At 30.9% G+C, this 23036-nt stretch overlaps 2 protein-coding genes and 1 pseudogene across 2 annotated transcripts; 1 reads left to right on the forward strand and 2 right to left on the reverse strand.

Moving 5' to 3' along the window:
* Positions 1-5619: 5619 nt before the first annotated feature.
* LOC120577297 (probable transmembrane ascorbate ferrireductase 3) lies at positions 5620-7768 on the forward strand. Its single transcript, XM_039828415.1, has 4 exons — positions 5620-5899; positions 5995-6043; positions 6628-6827; positions 7112-7768. The coding sequence occupies exons 1-4, from the start codon at positions 5768-5770 to the stop codon at positions 7370-7372; spliced, it is 642 nt and encodes a 213-aa protein (XP_039684349.1). The 5' UTR covers positions 5620-5767; the 3' UTR covers positions 7373-7768.
* LOC120577574 (18.2 kDa class I heat shock protein-like) lies at positions 7589-9200 on the reverse strand (annotated as a pseudogene).
* Positions 9201-10883: 1683 nt separating this feature from the next.
* Positions 10884-14786, reverse strand: LOC120577610 (protein OBERON 3). The gene is made up of 2 exons (XM_039829257.1): positions 12809-14786; positions 10884-11679 (listed from the first exon to the last, which is right to left on the reverse strand). Exons 1-2 carry the CDS (start codon positions 14622-14624, stop codon positions 11090-11092), a joined length of 2406 nt encoding a protein of 801 aa, XP_039685191.1. The 5' UTR covers positions 14625-14786; the 3' UTR covers positions 10884-11089.
* Between the last annotated feature and the right edge of the window lie 8250 nt (positions 14787-23036).

The following is a 23036-nucleotide window of genomic DNA, read 5'->3' on the forward strand; positions in this document are numbered from 1 at the left end:
CTTCTCTCTCTAAACTACAAAATGCTCTGCCTTCTCTCTAACCAGAGTTCACCGGATTCTGGGTTGAGCCGCCGTGAGAGATGAAGGTCTGGCTGGAGCCACCGTAGGCTCGCCGGAACCTTCATCTTCTCCGGTGAGCTCCCTAGGGTTCCGGCGAGCTTTCCACCCAGAATTTGATGAAAATCACATCATTCTCTTCGTCTTTTCATTGCGATTACGATTCTGGCCTTGGCTTTTACAAACACTACGTGAATCAACGTGAATCTGGTCTTCTCACTTACGTTTTTTCGTAAAATTAGGGTTTGCTCTTTTTGATGAAATTCTTTGAATCTTTTTTGAGATTCTGTTGATTCACGTACTGATGGTCCTTTTTACGAAAAGATGAAGAGATTAACGGTCTGGATGATGTAGATCTGTGCTTTTGGTGTTACGGTTTTTGAAAATCTTTTAGGTTTTTTGCTTAAATGTTTTCAACTTCACAGATCTACATCTTCTCTGAGTTTGTTACTGGCTTTGATGATGAGAAAGATGAAGATTCACGTGTTTACCTGAGTTTGTATGGAGATTGTTGATTTCTTCAGAAAATCTTCAAATCTTTCTTCCGTTTTGATCTGATTTCGTTTCTGGAGACTGAAAATAAATCAGTGTGGTTCTTGCTAACCTTGAATCTTCATCTTCTTCGGTGTAAACCCTAACTTCTTTCCTTCTTCTTCCTTCAAATCTCTGTGATCAGCACTCGTAGCTTTTCGCCGTAGGTGAAGAGCTCGTGCTTCGAATTGCAGAGTCTGCAATTCAGTGATGATGATTCAATTGAATCACTGAGAATTGCAGTAACAAAACTAGTTCAGCTTTTCTGGATTTTGCCTTCTGGAAGTGGTTTTCTTTGCGCCATTGATGAAGGCTTCAAGCTTTTTTCTGTTTGATTTGTAACTGCCAAGAGAGAGAGTGTGACTCTGTGTTTATGAGTTGGCACTTGATGAATGGAAAAACGTGTGAAAATCAATGCCACTGTGTTGCTTTTATAGCTGACAAGTGTACTGTTTGGCCAATGAAAATGTGACACCTGGATCCTGACTAAAAAACGCAAATTTGACATTGGGCCTTTTCTGCAAAATTAAAAAGTTAAGGGACTGAAATGAAATTTACAAAGAAAGGACTGAAAAGTAAAATAAGAAAAAATTCTGGACTGAAATATGAATTGAAAAAGAAACTGGACTGAAATGCAATTTTGGACCCTTTTGGGGACCAAAATGCAAAAAGGTAAAAACAAAATAAAATTGGATAAAAAACGTAAACTGACAAAACGTAAAGTGAAACCCAAAGTAAAATTGACAAAAGGACTAAAACGAACCAATGGCTTAAATGAGGTACTTCAAAGTAACCTCCCCATGCCAAAATTTTATGTGAAATGACCAAAATGCCCCTAGGGCTAAAAATGACCTAAACAGAATCAAATTGACTTGGCACTGACTCAGACGCAAGTTTGAAATGAATTTTAACAAGGTCTACTGATGAAATGTTTAAAAATAATCTGAAAAGACTCAGAGACAGTCACAAGGATGAAAATGGGTCCCACTGCAGGAAATGACCAAAATACCCTTCTGTACGACTTTTTGCAAATTTTGAAATAAACTGTAGAAAAAGCAATGTAATGATTCAGAGACACTTTTGAATGACTTACAAGACAAGTAAAGACATTTCAAAAGGTTTTATGCAAGAAAAACATAGGTAAAATTGTGATTGAAAATACTGCGAGGCAGAGACAATTTGAACTGTGCAGTTGAAATTTGACAATTGACAAAGTTTGAAATGAAATTGGGCCCAGTATTTTTAGGTCCAAAAACAGGGTATAACAATTGATAATAAAATTATTGTTTAAAAGTCTTTTACCCATGAAAAAACAACATTCAGCGATTGATTTTGTTTGTAGGTATATTAAATTGCACTATTTCAGACTTGTATTTATGTCCGTTTTTACTTATATTTGAGTCCAGATAAGTATCAACCAATAAATTAAGCACATTGCTATGAAAAGAATTTGATTAACAATCTTTGTACAACTTGAGTGTCTAGTATTTCAAGATCAATATAATTGTAGCCATCCTTCATCACATTATTTATTGTCGACATGTCAAATGCAATAGAGATAGCTCCAACTCATATGCCAGGTCAGTGCCTTTTGAGCTGTAAATAGTTTGTAGTTTGTGGTCCACTATTCTTGCTTATATCCCAAGTTAAATGATTGATTGTGCATATACATATATATGGAGCTCAATACATGTATAAATATAACAATAAAGTTAACGGGTTGTTTTCTTGTCTAACATGAAGACATATGAAACAGTTTGGACAACAAAAACTTTTGAAAATGAGATTCTTTGGTAGGGCTATAATTAAGAAGAATAATGGCATTGTTGCACTTTGGTATGGTGGGGTTAATGTGTGATAAAACATAGTATATGTCTAACTTGATTGGTTTGGGTCCTATGTCCATATAAGCAAGGGTCTTATCCACTGCGTCGACATACATATTGTTGTTTCAATCCAAAAAATGTTGAGTGGCTAAAATTGGGCAATTGGGATTTGGGGATCCCAAGTCTCATTTTCGTTTTCTTTCTTTTTTATGAAAAGCCCCAAGTCTCGTCTCTTCACGAGGGAATGAGATAATTAATTAATTTATTATTATTATTATTATTATTATTATTATATATATAATTTTTTTTTTTGTAATTAAAAAACTTTAAAAGATGATATAAGAGACATTATTAGTATCATTGATACTTGATACCAAAGATTAGTATTTTGCTACCATTTTAAGTGAGATTTGAACCATGTTCCTTAAGCTTTCAAAATCAAATTTTTGTCTTTGAACCATGTTCCTTAAGTGAGATTAATTAAAAATTGCATTTTATTAAAAAAACATTTCTATAATTAAAAATAGAATATTATAATTAAAATTAAATTATAGCGACGCTTGCATCCGTATATTAAATGCATTTTATTGATGTGCATTACAAGTTCGTGTACCAAGCCAAATCTAGATCCAACAATAGTAACTGTTAGGGTTGGGAATAGGTCAGGCCGGCCTACAGGGGCCTATGGCCTGGCCTGTTTAAGCCTGGCCTGGCCTGGCCTGTTTATTAAAAAGGCTAGGCTTAGGCTTTTTAAAAAGCCTATTTAAGTAAATAGGCCAGGCTTAGGCTATCAAAAAAGCCTATGAAGTCTAATAGGCCGGCCTGTTTATGCATGTTAGGCTTCATAGTGGACTTTTTAAATAGGCTTTAAAGCATTATAGTGAAATAGGCTTTTAAGGCCTTATAGTGATAGACAAGTCTTACACTCAAATAGGCTTTGAGGTCTATTAAGCCTATTTAAAAGTAGATAAAATAGAATGTTTAGTGACTTTAATAGTAAGTAGGCCTGTAAATAGGCTTTCAGGCCAGGCCAGGCTTATAAATAGGCCAGGCCAGACCAAAAAAATAGGCCTATGAAAGGCCATAGGCCAGGCTCAGGCCTGCAAATTTTTTCGTAGGCCAGGCTCAGGCCTATCAAAGCCTGGCCTGGCCTGGCCTATTCCCAACCCTAGTAACTGTACCTTAAAGCAAATATTGAGAAATTAGAAAATAGTCAAATAAATTTTAGTTCCTTATAAATATTTCAAATTTTGTTTTTAGTCCTTTTAAATGCTTTTACCAAGATTTAGTTATCTATTGTTCAAAACAAAAAGATTTAGTTATCCAAATATTTTTTATCACAAATTTTTGGTTCCGCCAAATCTAGATCCAACAATAGTAACTTTACCTTAAAGCAAATATTGAGAAATTATAAAACAGTTAAATAAATTTTTGCTCCTTATAAACATCTCAAAAGAAAATAGTTAAATAAATTTTTGCGCCTTATAAATATCTCAAAAGAAAATAGTTAAATAAGTTTTTGCTCTTTATAAATATCTCAAATTTCATTTTCAATCCCTCTAAATATAACTTTTCACAAAGTTTTAGTCATCCAAATATTTTTTGTTACTATTTTTAGTCCTTGTTTTTAAGCCAACTCATGTCTATCATTCACATTTTTTAAAGAACTTTTACAAAAATGTTTAGAATATTATAACAATCTCTCACACAAAAGTTTAGAATTTCTCAATAAAATATGAATTTTAAACACTAAAAACAAAAAAAAAATCATATTTAATTAATTCCATAAGAATAGAACATCTCAAAGATTAATGCTAAATTAAATCAAGGGATAAGTTAACCATTTAAATAATTAAATCCTACTTGAAAAGCAGCAATAACATAACCATAATGGCTAGCCATACGAAATAGGACCAAGCCAACGGGTCAAACTTTTCCATACGTGCTGAATGGTTCTTAACTACCGTTCAGACGAAGTTATTTTCGAAAGTTTGAAGTGTTTGAGAGCAATCAAAGGAGTCTAAAGAGCGATTTTCGTCCTCTTTTCTTTGGTTTTGAAACGAACAAATAAAGCCCAAAAGATAGTGACACCACAGCTATGCTGTTGTTTTGTTTTATTTGTTATTGACACCACAAATTTCTTAATCCATACCAATGATACCCTTTGTTTTTTGACCGGGCAAAAGACCATAGTTTTTTTCAAAACCTATCAAATCTGCTTTTTTTTCTCTCCATGGAATACTTGTAAGTTGTAACTGAAGAAGGAATAAAAAGTTTCCGATAGAAAAAAGGAACATAACTGAAGTTACTGAGACTCTGGGTGATCAAGGAATATAGTTAGAAGTTAGAAGCAAAAGGTTACAACGAGAAAAATGAGAACAAGAAGTATCATTTTAGACTTGGGTGAACAAAAACTCTAAAAGTAATTAGATTAGATTTGGATCCAAGTGGGAATTAAAATTGAGGGTATATACCTTTATTCGGATTTAACCTAGACTTCAAACTTTTACTTCAAATCAATTGAATTATCTAATCCTTAGCTCAAATCAGTTGAGGTACCTAACTCTCAGGTAAGGTGTAACATTAGCATGTCAAGTTCAATAATATTTTTTTTCTATGCATATTTTAAATATTTGATTGTTGAATTAAAAGTTTAAAATATACAAGTCATCTCTATACGCAAATATAAAGACATTTAATATCATCAAAGTTAAGTTTTTTTTTTTTTTTTTTTTATATCTATCTTTTTATGATTTATAAAGAAACTGTAAAAGAAAAATGATGATACTGTCCAAAAATTATAACAATTTCATAAATTGTGGTAAATTTTCCTTTAGAGAGTTTAGAACCTAATTGGATTGTATATGGAACATTTTGAAATTTGTTCAAGTTTCTATATTATTATGTTAATTTAGTTTAAAAAATATGTTACCACACAAATTTATTCAAAATTTACACATGATTTATACTCCGTAAGGCTCTCTGACAATGTATATACAAGGTAAGATACCAATCCCGGTGCAAAAAGTATAAAAAGAATACATAAAATATAGTAGACACGTTAATTAAACCAACCAATACCATTACATAAGAATATATACTTTAGATACAGCTATATCTATATGGTTGGCTTATTTTATTGTAGGACAACAAAGATGCTTACTAAAGATCAAAGTTTCTTCTTCATTCAAAATTCCAAAACCAAGAGATCAAGCAATTCTCTCTTTTATAAACTTTATCAAAAGGAAAACTCTTATAAAGACTGAACCACAGAAGAATGACACCACTCAGAAGCACCAAAAACTTTTGCACTTATCTCTTCTGTCACCTCGTATACTGTAGTAACCAACAAGATGCGTTCTTATAGTACCTCAATTTTGGCTCACTTGTTTGGCATCATTGCCCTCATCCTTATGCTTGTTTGGTTGCTGCATTACCGTGAGGGAATTGAATATGACTCTGGAAATCCACTTCGTGTTTTCAATGTATGTTTCTTGTGTTTTTCTTCTTTAATTGATTGTTTGTTTATACTTAACAATTGTCACATTCTACTTTATCTGATTTTTTCTCAATTATGCAGACTCACCCTTTTCTTATGTACTTTGGGTTCATTTTCCTTGTTGGTCAAGGTATATATTTTTTTATTTCAAGTTTTAAGATAGGTGGTCCGACATGGATCAATACTTAAAAATCACATAAACCATAAACAATAATTGACATCGGTTTTTTAAAGTAGAAGTTTACGAGACATTGTGGTGTTCATATCGGTCTAATAAAAATAAGTGAAAAAAATACGAATTGAGTTTTGAAGCATACATACATATTTTCTCTAGTTTTGTCAAATTAACATCAATCATTCCACATGTTATAACAAGAAAAACCGTAAACTTCTACTTCCAAAGGACAACATCACGTAGCATTGAGTTTTTGAATGATTTTAAAATATTGGTCTATTTTTAGTTTGAGAGAACATTTTTTATTATTTTTTGCCTACTTTTCCTACTAATTGCAAAATTGTGTGTCAGTTTTTACTCTATTTTTTGTTTTTAAATATTTGTACTTTTTTTATTGTTCCATGTACAAATATTTGAAAAATGAAACAAGGTAAAAATTAGGGACATTTTTACAATTAAAAATAAAAATTGGTAATGTTTTCCTCAAACCAAATACTGTTCACATGACTGATTGAATTGGTGTTGTTTACTTTGAGCAGCAATAATGTCTTACCACACAGTACCAGGCACACATGAAACACAGAAGATTGTTCACATGACACTTCATTTCATTGCCATAGTTCTTGGAATTGTTGGTATATGTGCCGTTTTCAAGTTCCATGATATGGTGAACTTGGTTGATGTTTACAGCCTCCATTCATGGATTGGCATTGGTACATTTTGCTTGTTTGGCTTGCAGGTAAAATCTTATTCCAATAACATTTAAATTTAACCAAAAAGCATGGCTTTGAACAAAAGTTTTACACAAAATATCGGCATAAGTATTTGCATTCTAAATATATATATATATATATTTTAAAATTACAATGCGCCACTGTCCTAGACTTTAAGAAGGTTCAAAATTCGATCTCTGCTGCTAACAATATCTGTCTCCCAAAAAAACTAAGCCTGACATTATATTAAGTTCATTTTTTTACGAAATTGTTTGTAACGTGTGTCACTCTTTATAAACTATTTTTGCAGTGGCTTTTTGGTCTGACCTTCATGTTTCAAGGAACAAGACAATCAAGGGCTGCAATGGCTCCATGGCACATAGCTGGTGGTAGAGCACTATTTTACATGGCAATTTGTGCTGCACTAACAGGCTTGATGGAGAGGTCTGCTATGTTAAAACTAATGCCACACCAAAGAGAATCCCATTTGATTAATTTCACTGGTCTAGCAATTCTCTTGTTTGGAGTATTTGTGGATATGACAGTTGGTTTGGCCCATATTGTTTCTTGAAGTGAATTTCATTCCTCAAATCTTCTTCTTATACACGAGTGAAGAATCGTCACAGACTGAATTGCTCTAACATTCTTTTTATATGTATACGTCTATACATTTGTAATTTTGTGTATTTTGTAATTGTGTTGTTCATTACATTTGACTTGTGTGAGATATAAGTTGATTAATTCATGTGGTTTGCTTTAAATTCTTAATACAAATTGGAATACTGTATTTAGTGCAAACTAGACTTTATTCACACAAAATTCTCCAAGGTACAAAACACATTACATAATTTCATTCTCTTTATTATTATTACACACACAAAACACATACACATTAGAATAAAGTAAAGAACTCCATTCTAACATAGAACTCGTTTTTGTGTTTAACCAGAGATATGAATTGTCTTAACTTCAGGCTTCTTAACCTCTTCACAAACTTCCCACTGCTACGCTCCACACGATGCCATTTATCGTTCTTATCTTCTTTCTCAAGGCTTCTCTCACCGCTTATTTGAAGAACCCCTATCATCTTCAATCTTTACCTTCACTTCCTCCTTCTTCATTCCCGGAAGATCCGCCTTAAACACATGAGCTTCTGGGAAGGATGAGGAGAGTGAATTGGGAAGTGGAAGATCCTTGAATGGATCCCAAACGTCAAGGGAGAAAGGATCGAAAACGTTGCTCCTTCTGCCTCTGCCACTGAAGAAACTTGGATGAAAGTTTTGAATGAATCTTATGTCTTGTGATTGATTTGAATAACTTTTGATGTTTGCAAGGTATTTAAAGGAAATAGAGGATGAAACCAGTTTTTGCTAGAAAATTCGATAACTGTCTGGTCGTTTCCGCGCCAAATATGGGAGAATGTTCTGGAGATTTTCTACGAAATCAATCAACCATGAGTTTGAACAACTTTCACAGGCCTATTAAGCAACTACCATATTATGCTACAATACATCTATTTGATTTTTCTTTTTGTTATTTTTTATTCAACAAGCTTATTTGCAACCACAAATAAATTCAGTGCAACTTTGAATCTGCAGTGAAAAAATTAGTTTTAAATGAATTGATTTTACTTCAAAATTCGTTATGTATGAGCACATTTATGTAAAAGTGAGTTAATCCATAAGTTTTAATATAAAAATTACTTCAAGACTCAAAAGTTACAAATTATAGTTTTAAATTAAAATCAATTATGTAGTCAAAATCAAATATGTTCGTCAAAAACTAAACATATCAAAATCAATTTTGTATATCAAGCCTGACGTGGAACCAAACATAGGCACAACATGCTCTCTTTCTTAATAATGCAGATGTTTTTCCAAATATTGTATATAATTTTCATAAGTCAATTGTTTTAAGTATGAAATTGATACAGTTAGTTTATTATCATAGTAATGAGAGAACTCAAATCACAGATTAATCAGTAGTTCTGGTTTGTGATTTTGTTGCTCTAAATGAAATTAAATTTGTATTTCACATCACAAATTTATTGTATTTTTCTTATTCTATTTTTTCATATAATTTTTTATTGAGTCAAAAAGTTTTTTGATCAATATACTTTTTTTTATCAATGGTTCTAAGGTAAGATAAGAGTTGGAGTTTGCTATACTAGGAAGTAGGAAGAACAATTAACAAGAGAGTTGAGTCAATTGGAATAAACAAATGAAAAATATTTGACATAAAAAATGGATTAAGATAAAATTAATTTGATCTAGAATACAAAAATTACATAGAAGGAGAAACATCATTATGCACTTGATCTTCTCCTTGTTAAAATCTCCATATAGCTTCTAAATTGGACTCACAGTGGTGGATCTTTCATAATCAAAACCAGTGAACATAACAGTTAGATTTAGTGAACTGGCATTAGTGAACCATGACTAAAATATTGTTTTCTATTTTGTGAATTTATGGTAAAAGTGAATTGGGATGTGAAATCTGTGAGATTCCTTGTGGTTTGATTCCACAGGTGGATAGATTGGTAATATACAATACTTTTCATAAGCTTGGTTTATTGTAGGTTGGATAGCTGATGACATAGGATTTGCTGATTTTTCATAGATTATGCTTTTGTCTTTTGGATCAAAACTAGTGAAGTTAAATGTCAAAGAGGATGCATAATCAAGTCAAGAGTAAGAAAATAGACAACAACATTAATAAGAAATAGTAGTTTACCAAAAATGTTAGAATAAAAACATAGGAATCAGTCTCATTGTATATTTTTGAAAGAATATTCTCTTGTGAAAGTCTACTCAAAGGTAAATTCTATGAATGAAAAAGAGTATATGATTTTTAAAAACGATATATGAACTAATATTTTTTATTTAAAAAAAAAGTATAAAAAAGAGTATACTAAAAGGTTCAATATGACCTATTCTAGTTCAAGGACTGAAAGACCAATAACGATTAATCTGGTCTTGAAGTAAATGGTAGTATGTGTTAAGTCATGAGTTGAAATCTGTCAAGGAGAATCCAATTAGAAAATTCTTGTTTCTAGATAAGACAGGATCAAACTCATTAAGAATGTCCCAATCGAGCATATTGGTTGATTTCCACTAATCTGTAAATTTTCAATTAGATTTTTCCTTGTGGACAGCATTATCTCACTAATTATTTTTGTGAGGCTTCAATCTGAGATGTACACGTTGAGCCATTAAGCACGGTAAATGTAATATTAAACATAATGAAAAGAATAGTTGTAGTAGCATAAAAAGAGTACAATGATTACATTTCTCAAGCACGATGAAGTTGCGTTTTACTTTACTTTAATGTAATGGCAACTTGAAAGTGTCTTGGTTCGATAAATAATCAAATGTTTGGTAAAAGCCACGATTACCAAATCAGCTTAGGAAGAAATTAAAGATGTCACATTGAATAAGAACACTTCATTTTAATGGATTAAAGTTAAGAATAACTTTTACAACAATAATATTAATATGTTCTACGGTCGATACTGTCCTTAAATGTGGCACATTCTTTAGCATAAAATTTCATTACTAGTATTATATTTATGAACCGTATTTCGAACATATGCACAAGAGATGCTCTTAGTTGTCGAATATAAAGTGAAACACAAAGGCACGTAGCTCAAAATGAAACCATGAAAGGATTCATATTCCCTTTCATCATCATCATTATCACCTTAGTGAACTTGTTCCAATGTGACCAAATAAATAAATCCCAGAAATACAATATTTAACCAAAGTGCTTGAGCATTATCCTTTTTTATGCTCCATCCACCAAAGAGTGTACCAATAGTTTTGGACCAAAACTATTCCTGTCCAACAGTTTCTCTCAAATGCTCCAAGAGAGTATCTTTCAGGGTACAAAAGTATATTAGGAAGGACCACTAAGTTTCACATTTTTATCATGTCCTCCCAAATTATGCAAAATATATAACAAAAATGTTAAATTGACACATAAATTTGACAAAAATACCGGTCCTCTTGTGTATTTTTGTAATCCATGTAAATTGTATAAAACGAAAAAAAGTATGTGAGAGATGAAGATAGAACTAAATGATGTCTAAAATTGTGTTGAAATAACACAGCTCAATATATAAGCAATGAAACACCAAAATCTTGAGTCTATAAATTGAAAATCGAAAATCATCCATTCTGGAAACAATCAGAATAAATACCACAGCAGAACTTCAATAAATTAAACATGTTTTAGCAGTATCCTGAGTAAGAAAACAAAATAAAAACAACTAAAAATATATGGAAAAAAGTTAAACCCAATGCTGCTTTGTTGCCTCCATTCTCGCCAACAAACCATCAATTTCATCTTGCATTTTCTTTTTCATTTTATAGTAATCAACACAAGAATTTTCCACAACTTTCATTTCATCCAATTTCCTCCTCTGCGTTTCCTCGGTATCATTCAGACACAGTTTTGAAAGCTTTGTCGCATACTCTTCATCCATCTGTGCAGTCTTTGTCCTAATCATCTTCTGGAACCCTTCTGCCGCCCTCCTTGCTTCATCTGCCTTGGTTTGGAACATTTTCGCTTCTGCCTCCTTTATCCGAACAATGCTCTCCAAACTTTCAATTCCACCTTTGCTTAGTAAAGCCGCTAATTGAAGATCATCGTCATTTTTTAGTTCGCTAAAGATGCTATCCTTGAGGTCTTTCTGATGAAGCTCTTTGGATGGGGCACCGGAATGTGGCCTAGTAGAATAGCTCGACTCATAGGCGTAGTTCGGTATTGAAGAACTAGATTTTGGAAGAGACAGTGTGTCCTTTGGAAGGCTGGATTGAGAGGTTATCAATTCCTTTGAAGAGAAAACAGAAGCCGGAAAGTTTGCCATGTTTTCCGCATCTATTCATCAAAAAAATTATCTCTCAAAAGTTAGATATCAGACATAATTATAGGTCATTCAATTACAACAAACAAGCTTCATCACAAAAAGCTTATCAATAATCAATAGTTAAAGCTAAGGCAGGAAAAGGCCTTCTACACAAGATGACACAACAAAAAATCACAGGGTCACATGTATAGTTTGAATAGTTACATCAACACATTCAACAGTACCAAAGAGAAAAGCACATTTCAATCACTTTATTATTGGTGTTTGTGTGTGAGTGTCCGGTGTCCTTGTTTGTGTTGGTCTCATAGGGCTACAGTCCAACAAACACTCCAACGCTTCCTACCTCAATGAAGTACTTAAATGGAAAACACCAATGCTAGGACATAAATAGCTTGACCAGGGAGGGTATAGTAATTTGCAACATAACACACATACTATATTAGGCATAAATATTCAATGTAGCACATAATTCATTGTTCACTCTAATAACTTATTAAACTCTGACAAATTTAATATTTAAGCTGAATACTGTAAGTGAATCTAGAGAAAAAGTTTAATTAACTGTCAATCAAACAAATGGAGGTTAATAAAACATCTTGTAGAGTCTCAAATCACTTCATACATACCATTCAAATGAAAGGCTTATAATCAAAATGTTCACAAGAGAGATTTTGGCTGTTTCTTTTACTAAAATAATGAAAACCGAATATGCTTATAATCCTACTTCAAAAGCAATATCAACAAACTCGAATTCAACTTGCCCTGAATTTCCTGTCTTAAAAAAATATTGCTGGAAAACTGTGGAATTCAACTTGCACTTCATCCTCATAATTGTTTGATTTTTGCCTTTGAACAACCAAACGCTAAACTCAATTTACATTTTATCTAGTCTCCTGAATTGTCTGTTATTTGTTAAATTTTATTTCAGCAATGACCAGAAATGTATAAAGAGCATGATGAATAAGACAATTTCACAACAGTATATATTAAATATTTAGCAAAAGTAATGTTGATCCACCTTCATATCAAAAGTAATGTTTATTCACAATCCTACCAAACCAAATGCCGCAGGCAATTGTTTATTTAAATAAATGCATAAATTTAATTGTGGAAAACAAATACCATAGTCCAGACACTTACAGTTGAAAAATTGCATGATCTGATTGCAGGCTTCTGAAGGAGATACTATTTTAGCTTGAAGCTTTAATAGCAAGCCATCGGTTTTCAAATGCAGTTCCTTCCCTTTGCAATCCTCACTTCCCATGAAAATCCTCCTCACACAATCAAGCTCTTTCAACAAGGTTTCAAGCCCCCAATCCTTTGCACAAGACATGAACACATCTTTAACAAATCCAAACATTTCCGATGCATGTTCACATCCAATACAATGAAACTGTATTTCCGTGGTACCAGAAGGTCCTTTCAAGCTCGGTCCCGGTTTGATGAGCTTCTTCTGGATGCCACAAACAGCATGGCACCAGTGTGAACAAACATCACATCCAATCCAACTACAAGTATTACTTGCACAATCAAAGTTCAAACAAATAGGACACATACAAGAGCTACAAAACCCTTTGTTTCCCGAGCAAATCTTACAGTCACAATCATCAACAGGAAGCAAACTCTTGCAGGTAACATTTCTACACCTCCTATACAAGAAAACCTCTACCAACTCAGATAGCTGAAGATTACCGTACAAGAAGCTGGACAGTCCCATCTTTACAGCAACTAGAATCTCCAACTGAACTTTAGTGCCCTTCGAAAGCGTCTCTTTAGAAAGATCGGACCTTCTCTCAAGCCTGCTTTGAAGGTTGACCAATTCTTCTTTCTTGGTCTCAATAAGATTCTTTAAGTACTCCTTAGTTGATGTGACAACTTCCTCGGCAAGCTCCTGAATTGTCAATGAAAAAATAGGAACAGACTCCCAAATAATTTCCCTAACAATCCTCTCTGGTTTTGAAAGATTCCTATTTCCACCACCATCTACACCTTCAAAACCCCTCATACTCTCAGAATTTCTTCCCCTTGAATCCCCTGAATGAGTCTCAAACCTATGTCTAGCAGGCAATTCAGAAGGAAAAAAAGAATGGTTTTCAGAACTAGTCGTCTTATAATGACTACTATTACCTGGTTGCATAAATGAACTAACACCAGTTCCATTTCCGGGATTTGCCAAAGCAACAATACCATCACCAATTGGCTTAAACCTGCTATGCACAGAACCATTAGTCCCTTCACCACAGTTCCAAATTTGATCGTCTTTACTCGCGGAATAATCAAAATTATCCGTTGAATTACGAGTTAAAGAACAACTTGGATTATGTGAAAAAGCATTTGAAAATGAAAAGGCGTTTGAATAAGAATGAGACAAAGGTGCTGTATAATCATTTGAATAAGAAGTATGAGTAGTTGAAGGCCTGCTAGGTTTAACTTTAAAAGGTTGTTGATGATCACCATTGAGTTGAAAAGCATTTGAAGCAGTAAGAGAAAGAGAAACATCAGGTAAACCAAGAGAAAGATCCAGTGTCTGAACCTTTGGTCTCTTATCCCTAATATTACTCTCTCTTTCACCATCATCTTCAATAGATCTCTTTGAAGAATCACTCAAACTAAGAAAATCTCTTTCAACCCATTTTCCTCCATCTTGATTTGAATTCTCAGAAACCATAACCTCTTTACCCTTTTGACTCAGAAAGCTTTCACCTTGAATCTCTTTCAATCTTGGATTTCCACAGAGATAACTCAGGGTCAATTCTTGAAAACCTGAGTTACCACCAGAAACCTGGTTGGACCCACCAGCACGACCACCACCCATCTCAGAATCTCTCAGAAAAACAGCATCTTTATCATCTGGGTAACGTTTGTTTGGATCAAAATTGGGTCTTGATAACTTGCTTCTGGAGTTTTCACCATCAGAATCAGTAACACCATTACGAAGATCTTTCCCAGCAATCATGGCCAAGAGAGATGAAGGAAGAGAGAGAAACTAAGGTTGATAGTTTCAACTCAGAACATAAAAAGTGAACAGAAAGAAGTGAATTTAAATGTTTTTTTATCCTATGATTGTGCCTGGTTTCAGTTTTTCAGCGTAACATATGTAATAGCTATGATTTCAAGCAACGGCTGGATTTATATTTTTCAACCTTTCACACTAACTATGCAAAATTTTAGACAAAAAATTTGGACACATTTACAACAATAAAGATAAAAAATTGTTAAGAGTAGCAATTTTATGTGTTTTAAATTTTTTCCTCTCAAAAAGAAAAAAAAATGGTGTCCAAAATTTTTGTAGCACTCAATATTTTCATCTTATATTAACTAATTTAAATGAAATACACTTTTTTGTTTACGAATAAAGTGAGAAACAACATTTAAAACTCATGAGCAATTTTTATTTGGACACAACTTCAAATTTATTTGGACAACACACTATAATATAAAAAATTAAAAATAAATGATTTAGTCAAATCATTTAATTTTTTTCTTTTTTAATTTTCAAATAAATCTTTTTTTTTGACTGAAATGTTTATTAATTTTTTCCATTTGTGTTTTCAAATAAATCTAATTTTTTTGACTGAAATGTTTATTTTAAATTATTAAAAATATCAGGAGATGTTTTTCTGACTTTATTTATGAGTAAAAAGAAACAAACTACTAAGACAAGAAAATTTCGATTTTAACTCTTGTCTTAGTTAACGGCACAGTCAGTCACAGGTCTAAGACAGTAACGGCAACAACAAAGCATGACTTGTTATTTTTTGAATTAATAGGTTTTTACCCTGTAATATAATATATGTCATTTTCGATTTTTCTTCTGCAAAATAATTTTTTACCCCCGTAAATAGGTCAAACAAAAACGAATTTTAATTTTTTTTTTCTTCAGAATTTTTCGTTTTTGTTTGGCCTATTAAAGGGTAAATAAATAAAAATACAAAGGATAAATCAAAAAATATATTTTACAGGAGGAAAATCGGAAATAACTAATATTACAAGGGATAAAGACCTATTAACCTTTCTTTTTTCATGCAACCTCATCTCCGACGTTGTATCTTTCAATGGTTTTTTCTTTTCCTTTTTTAACAAAGTAAGAACTGGTTCACAATAATATGGTTATAATTGAGTTTAATTTGCATATATTGTCTTTAATTGTCTATAAAAATCTTTAATTTTCCTTTAAAAATATATTTAATTTTACACGGTATTTCTCTTTTTTGGTTACAATTTTCACGGTATTTCAATCAAACCGTATTATTCCTCTTTCTTACTCAATCAAATCTTACTCAATCAAACAGTATAATTCTCTAGTTAATATACATTCAAAATACAAATTTTTTTATTTAATCAGTCATAATCATATCATTATAATATTTATTTTGAATTTATAATGTGATAAGTTTAAGATATAATATTTTCTCCGTCCCAAATTATATATTGATTTAATTTTCTTACACAAATAAAGAAATGTAACTGATGTTTATTTGAAAAAAGAAGATATCAAACAGTATGCAAAAATAACATTCACCGGTAGGAGAAAAATAAATTTTAAATAAATTGAAAAAAAATTGAGTAACAAATAATAAGGGCATAATATAAAAAAGGGTCATGCTAACGGTGCTCCAGAGCACTGGTTAAGAAGTCAAATATAATAATATTTGTATTAAATGCTTAAATAATGATGCAAAAAATATAATATTTGGATTCAAAGTTGTGTAATGCATTGAATGATTTCTCTTTTGATTTAAAATTTCATCTTTTCGATTCCTTAACCAGTATCATGGGACACCGGTTAACATTACCCTATAAAAAGATATGTTAATATTTTATTGATATTGTAAAATAATATGTTAATATAATTTAGAACAAACATATTTTATTAAAATGACGTATAATTTATGACAGGTGGGGTATATACAACAAGCGATTGAATTTAACATATTAATGACATTAGAACAAATCATTAGAAAGTACTTTTTGTGAAACAATTTGAGTTGAATTCTAGAGGGAAACAATTTATGACCAAATTATTAAAAAATGATATTTATACAATCATTTTGTGACAATTTTTTGACAACCTTCTCTTTCATATTCATATTATACTTTTATTTTCTCTCTTCATTTTTCTCTCTCCATTAATTTTGACCAATGAAAAGAGAGAAAAAAGAAGTTCTCACATAAGTTGTCCCATATAATTTTTTTTTTAAGGAAGTTGTCCCACATAATTGTTCAAATATCACTACTCAAAATTATTATAGTACACAATGGAACATCACATTACTGGGACTCTTTTTCTTGTGAAGGTTGACAAAAAAAAATTATAATGATTCTTTTGACATATGTGATCACATATTTAAGGAATTCTTTTTTTCATTTATCTCTATTTTAAGTTTGAATAGGTCTCTGTTTTGTGTTTTTTTGTGTGTTGAAATGGTCCTTCATTTTTCAAAGTTACAGCGATGTAAAATCCTTTCCGTTCAAACTAAAGTGTATAGAAGACCATCTCATCTACCAAAAGACAATTTTTAGAAACAAACAAAAAGAGGACCGGATTGTTTTTATTTAAGGAAAAAGATTGTTATAACTCGCAATATAATGGGCCATTTATTTATGTACAAAAATACAAAAGAGGGGTCAATTTTTTTTTTAAAGGAAAAGAGGGGTCAAATTAAAACTTAAAATAAAGATAAGAACTAAAAATATAATTTAGCTAATATCAGAATAAGATATTTATTCAACACGTGTATAAAATATTTTACGGTCAATTGCATACAAGTTAAATTATTTATGAGTAATTTATAATCCTTTATGCAGCGTAGATTTTTCTTTTTCTGTTTAGTACTTAGTACAGAAATCACAAAAGATAATACTACATGTCAAAACCAAATTTTAAGTGACACACAAGGAAATTTGGTTATTTTTTTGACAGATTATTTTGAGAAATGTCTCAAGTTCTTTTTAAGGAAGATTTCTTTCAAATTGATAATCTAGAATTCTTTTAATAATTTTTTTAGGAAATTCTTTTAATAAATTTATCTGACTTAATTGGAATTTAGAAAAATGTACCCATATTAATATATGACTAAAAATATAGATGTATGTATAAACATAAAAAAATTAGGTGTACATATTAATATATGAATAGAAATATACAATGAACCGATAAAAAAATTATAATAAAATAAATTGGACCTGAACTTGTGTGGCACTTGCCACACCGTCAGGTCCGCCCCTGGTTGTAGTTTGTTTGAATATTTTTATAAAAAAATTAATAAAAATTGATAGAAAAGATAAAGTTAGCATTAAAACAACAAAGATTAAATGAGAAATATAATAATCTTTTATGCAAGGGTCATGCTAACTCGTGCCCGAACACTAGTTAAACGATTAAAAATAGATAGAAAAGATAAAGTTAGCATTAAAAAGAACATTTTTTTCAAATTTCAAAAAGTAAAATACGTAATTTATAAGGTAAACTTTTTATTTTATAATACCTTAACTAGTATCTCGACGACATTAGTTACCATTTAACTACACCTTAAAAATGATAATATTTTCTGACAAATATGACTAATTTTTTTCTAAAGAGTTCTTATAATAAAGACCAAACGGAAGTGTATTTTCAAAAGTGTCTCCTTCACTAGAACTTGTTCATTGAGAATAAAAGAGTTAGTATTAAAATAAGATAGGATCAATTCGAGATGTAAATTGATATCTATGGATGTGGATAGTGTCATATATGTGTTCACTCCATTGGATAAATATGAAATCTATACCCTATTTATATTCGCGCGGATATACGTTTAGCTGGTAATTCGTGGATTTTGAAGTATCCACTTGTTCATTCAGATATCCAAGGATAACATTTATAAAAATAAAATAAAAAATTTGTTTAATTTTTTTTAGCTAAAATTTTGAAACAAAGGTTCTACACATGCATTTTCTTTTCTTTTCTGTAAAACATAATATTCATACATTACAATAACAACAAAGAGTATTGACTCAACAAAAACATAAACAACAAAGATCATTGACTCAGCAAAAATATAAATAAAGTCTCTTACATTTAATAAAAAAATAAAGTTTTTTGATTTAACAAAAGCATAAGTAAAGTTCATCATATTCAACAAAAACAAAGCTCTTATTTCAACAATCCTAACCACTTTCACTTTTTTTTTGAAGGAGCATAATAATTAATAACACTCACAATAACTAGGATATTTTCTTAAGTAGTTGAATGATAATAAGGTTATTTATGTAATTTACTTAGTTTAATAGCGGGTGTGGATACCGTTAAATCGGGATCCGTATCCATTAATTAGCGGATAGTTAAAAAATCCATTTATTTTATCCATGGATATCCATTAAGATATCCACTCCGTATCCGTGGTGCGAATTTTTTTGCCATCCTTAAGATCAATTGACATCATGACGTCAAAATTTGTTTGAGATCAAATCTCTTTATTCATTACATTTAATCCAAAAATTTAAAATTATCCCCAAAATAATACTCCTACACTAATTTCTCTCTTTATCATCAAATTAAAAAGAGTTAGTTATTTATCATAAATTCATCATCAATCATTTCCTTTTTGTTTCCCCCTTTTCTATTACTTATTACCTACGTTTCTAATTATAAGACTCTTTTGCTATTTTCAAGTACATTAATTAATTCTTTACCAACATATTCCTATTTATTTTATATCTTTTTTATTCAATCAGCATTAAATACTATATTGAAAACATACACTAACATTCTCTCTTAAAGGAAAAATTTATAAAAACAATACTAATTACAAACAAATTTATTATCATTTTTAATTTTCTTAATTTCCGATATTTTTTTAAAAGGACCCTAATTAGAGACGGAGGTTGTATTATTCTTACTTGGGATTAAAAAAAAAAAATCATGCTTATTGTTGATTGAGTCGGTCATCACCCCTGAGAAATACCAAAATGATTATTTTTCTTTCACCATTGCTGCTAACGACGCCTTTAAAAATATTGTTGCTAATTAGATTATTTTATCACTCATCATGTTTAAGCTTAACAATATTGATCTTTGTTTCACACATCTTAGTGAGCATAGCTCAATTGGCAAGGACAATGCATTATTATATGTAGGGGTTGAGGTTCGAACCCTGGACATCCCACTTATATTCACTTTAAAAGTGAATTCATAGCCACTAAGCTACCTGACTAAAAAATTATTGATCTTGGTATATCTCACAACAATTACATTTACCAATCAGGCCCCTTTCTTCCTCTCTCTCTTCTCTCCTTCTCAAACCCTAGCCGCCACCCCTTTCTTCTTCTTCTTCTTCTTCTTTTCAGAGGGGTGATTTAGGGTCAATTTTGACCCAAAAATCACTCATCCGAATTGTCTTTCCTTCTATCATAATTGAATAAGTGATTTCACATATTTTCTGTTTTCTTTCGTATGTTTTTGTGATTTCGTCGTCTCTGAACGACTATGTTTGTTTTGATTTTCCGTCTTTGTGTAGTGTGTTTTTGATTTCCCGTCCTAGTGCGATGTTTATTTTATTCAGGTTGAAAGATTAGCTTTGAGCAAGTGCAGATCCGATCAATGACAATGACTTTGGTGTCGTCAACGTTGCAGATCTAGAGACATGAGTATTTCGGAGACATAAATATAGTCATATTAGTCATATTTGTAGGCATAGATACTTTGCCGTTTTATGCTATTAACATGGATGTTGTGAGTTTGTTCACAGATTCATCCTTTTTGTTTTTAGCGAATTTGGATTTGTATTGTATCGATGTACTCTATCAATTTGAATGAATGAATATCGTTTATTTTTCTAAAAAAAAAAAACAGTTAAAAAAAACGGCTTACTGCCGTTATAAATTGTGGAAGTAATAAAAAAATAGAGGAAAAATATGAGAATGATTGATCATACATATTTTCCTTTTTTTTAGTTTAATTAGGCGATGGAGGGAGAAATTGGTGTAGGAGGATTATTTTAGGGATAACTTTAAAACTTTGGGTTAATTGTAATGAATGAATGAGATTTGGTGTCCAACTCATTTTGACACTATGATTTCATTTGATCCTATCTCATTTTATAATACGAACTCATTTATTCTTATGCAACAATTTCCAACGAATGAACCACTCTTGAGAATACACTTCTTTGTGGTCCTTATTATAAGATTTTTTTTTTTTTTAAAAATTAGGGGTTCATTGGGCCTGAAAAATTTACTTAAATTTTAATGTGGGGTGTGATTGTTAGTAAGAGACTTAGTTTTTTGTTGACCAATTTATAATTTATTGTGATGTTATAAATGTTGTTCAAATCCTTAGTTTTCCATCATCCCAAACTCTTCGGTCGTAATCAAAAGAAACCATCCCACACCTCTTATCCTCTTCAAGCAAAATTTTCACACTTTAATTTATTTTTATTTTTATACATACACATTATTTAGGACCAAAATTGTAGGTTCGCCTTAGGTCACTGAATTCTCAGAAACGTCACTGCTTTGAGTTAATGTGTGATTTTGATATGCTAAAAGTTTGTATTGGATAGAACATCACAAGACAAAACATCACAACACAAGACAGAACAACACATGATAAAATTTTATGGTATTAGACCATTTTTTGTCTTATATAATTTTTCTGTGAACAAAAAACTATTTTAATATTGTAGACAATTTGTACTTGAGACAAAAAGTAATGTTGTGGTTCATTGTAAGATACAAGAATTTTAGTTTTTGTCTTGTGTATTGCATCCAATTTGTCGTGTACATGATTCGAGTTTACAAATCAAACAATATACAACTGAAGCTATCATCTCATATCATTTATTTTTTATCGGATCAAACACATCGAATAACTATAAATAAATGTATTTTATTTGATGTTAAAATTTAGATGTTTAAATACACTTTAAAATTTCATAAAATACATTTTTAAAGAGGAATGATATGTGAACAACTAAATTGTACAACCAACAACTCATTTGCTATTTTTAATAATATTTTGTCTGATTAATTTCTGTGCTTCTCACAAAGTTAAAGGTTGTTGCATTTTATCCAATTTTAGATCTACAAATAAGATAGCTAAACAACTTTTCATGACAAAATGAATTTTATAATAGAATTAAATTGTGTCATGTTATTTTATCAAGTCTCTTACCCTGACTACCAGAGGACCCTTAAATTAACTTCTGATAAGACACCAAATCCTTAAATTAATGTATGAAGACAATTTTATCATTATCTCATCATCATTCGCCGGCTGGTTCAGAAACTAATGAACGGAAACTAGCATGATACTTCCTTCATTCAATTCAAAGTCAACATGCTTCCAACTCTCTCTAACACGTTTTTTTTTTAAGCAAACTTAGAAAATAATACAGACAACAACAAACTCCTCCTCATAAATAATATTCAAGTACATCAAACAAAAAGTCAATGACCTGATCGTGAAATCTTCTCTCATTTCATTTTTCAACTTCTTTTTTTAAGTATAGACGTCAAGTTTTGAAGAAGAGTGGAGTAGTTAATTTGTTTTCTGGCACTGCAAAAAAGAATTGGTACAAGTAATAATTTAATCAGCACAAATAATTTTATTAAAAGTCAATAGGTAATATAATCATTAATTTTTAGCTAAATTGGATATTTGATCCTTTAACTCATTTTTATGTTTTATTTTGGTCTCATAACTACCAATTTTACTATTTTGGTCCCTTGTTTCTACTTTCAACAATCAACTTATTAGTCATTTTGTAGTTTTTTTTACAAAAAAAATAAAAATATTGCTCACGTGGTGTGTGATGTGGTAGTTATAAGATCGAATTGAAACTAAGATTTTTTTTTAAAAGACTAAATTTGTTATTTAAAGTTTATTTTACCTATCTTCATCTTCCTCATCATCACTTTGATTAGGGGGAAGGGAATCATGTTAGTTCTGCTTTTGGTTTGATATGATGTTATTTGGATCATCTGAACGTTCCGGAATAACCTTATGTTTTCTGGCGACGCTCATCACATGCGGGTCGATTTGAATGATTATTTAAAAAGATATTATCCTAACTGATTCAAATATATGCGGTTTAATTTGGTTCAATTTTTGGATATTCAAAATGCAACATATGTAAAAAAAAATTTATTAATACTAATGTTACACATAAAATTCACCAGAACAACTTTACCTAAATCAAAAAGTAATTTTTTTAGAGAAATTTAGGTTTATGGTCTAAGTGTACACGTCATGTTTTTATTTAGTTTATTTTTTTATAACCATATTTTTATTTAGTTATGGTTTTTTTTTTTTTTTGAGCATATTTAGTTATGGTTGACTGTGGCTAAATTTATTATTTGCATATGTTATCAATTTTTTCCCAAAGGT

The sequence above is a fragment of the Medicago truncatula genome, chromosome 8, assembly GCF_003473485.1.
Source record: "Medicago truncatula cultivar Jemalong A17 chromosome 8, MtrunA17r5.0-ANR, whole genome shotgun sequence".
In the NCBI taxonomy this organism is placed as follows: Eukaryota; Viridiplantae; Streptophyta; class Magnoliopsida; order Fabales; family Fabaceae; genus Medicago; species Medicago truncatula.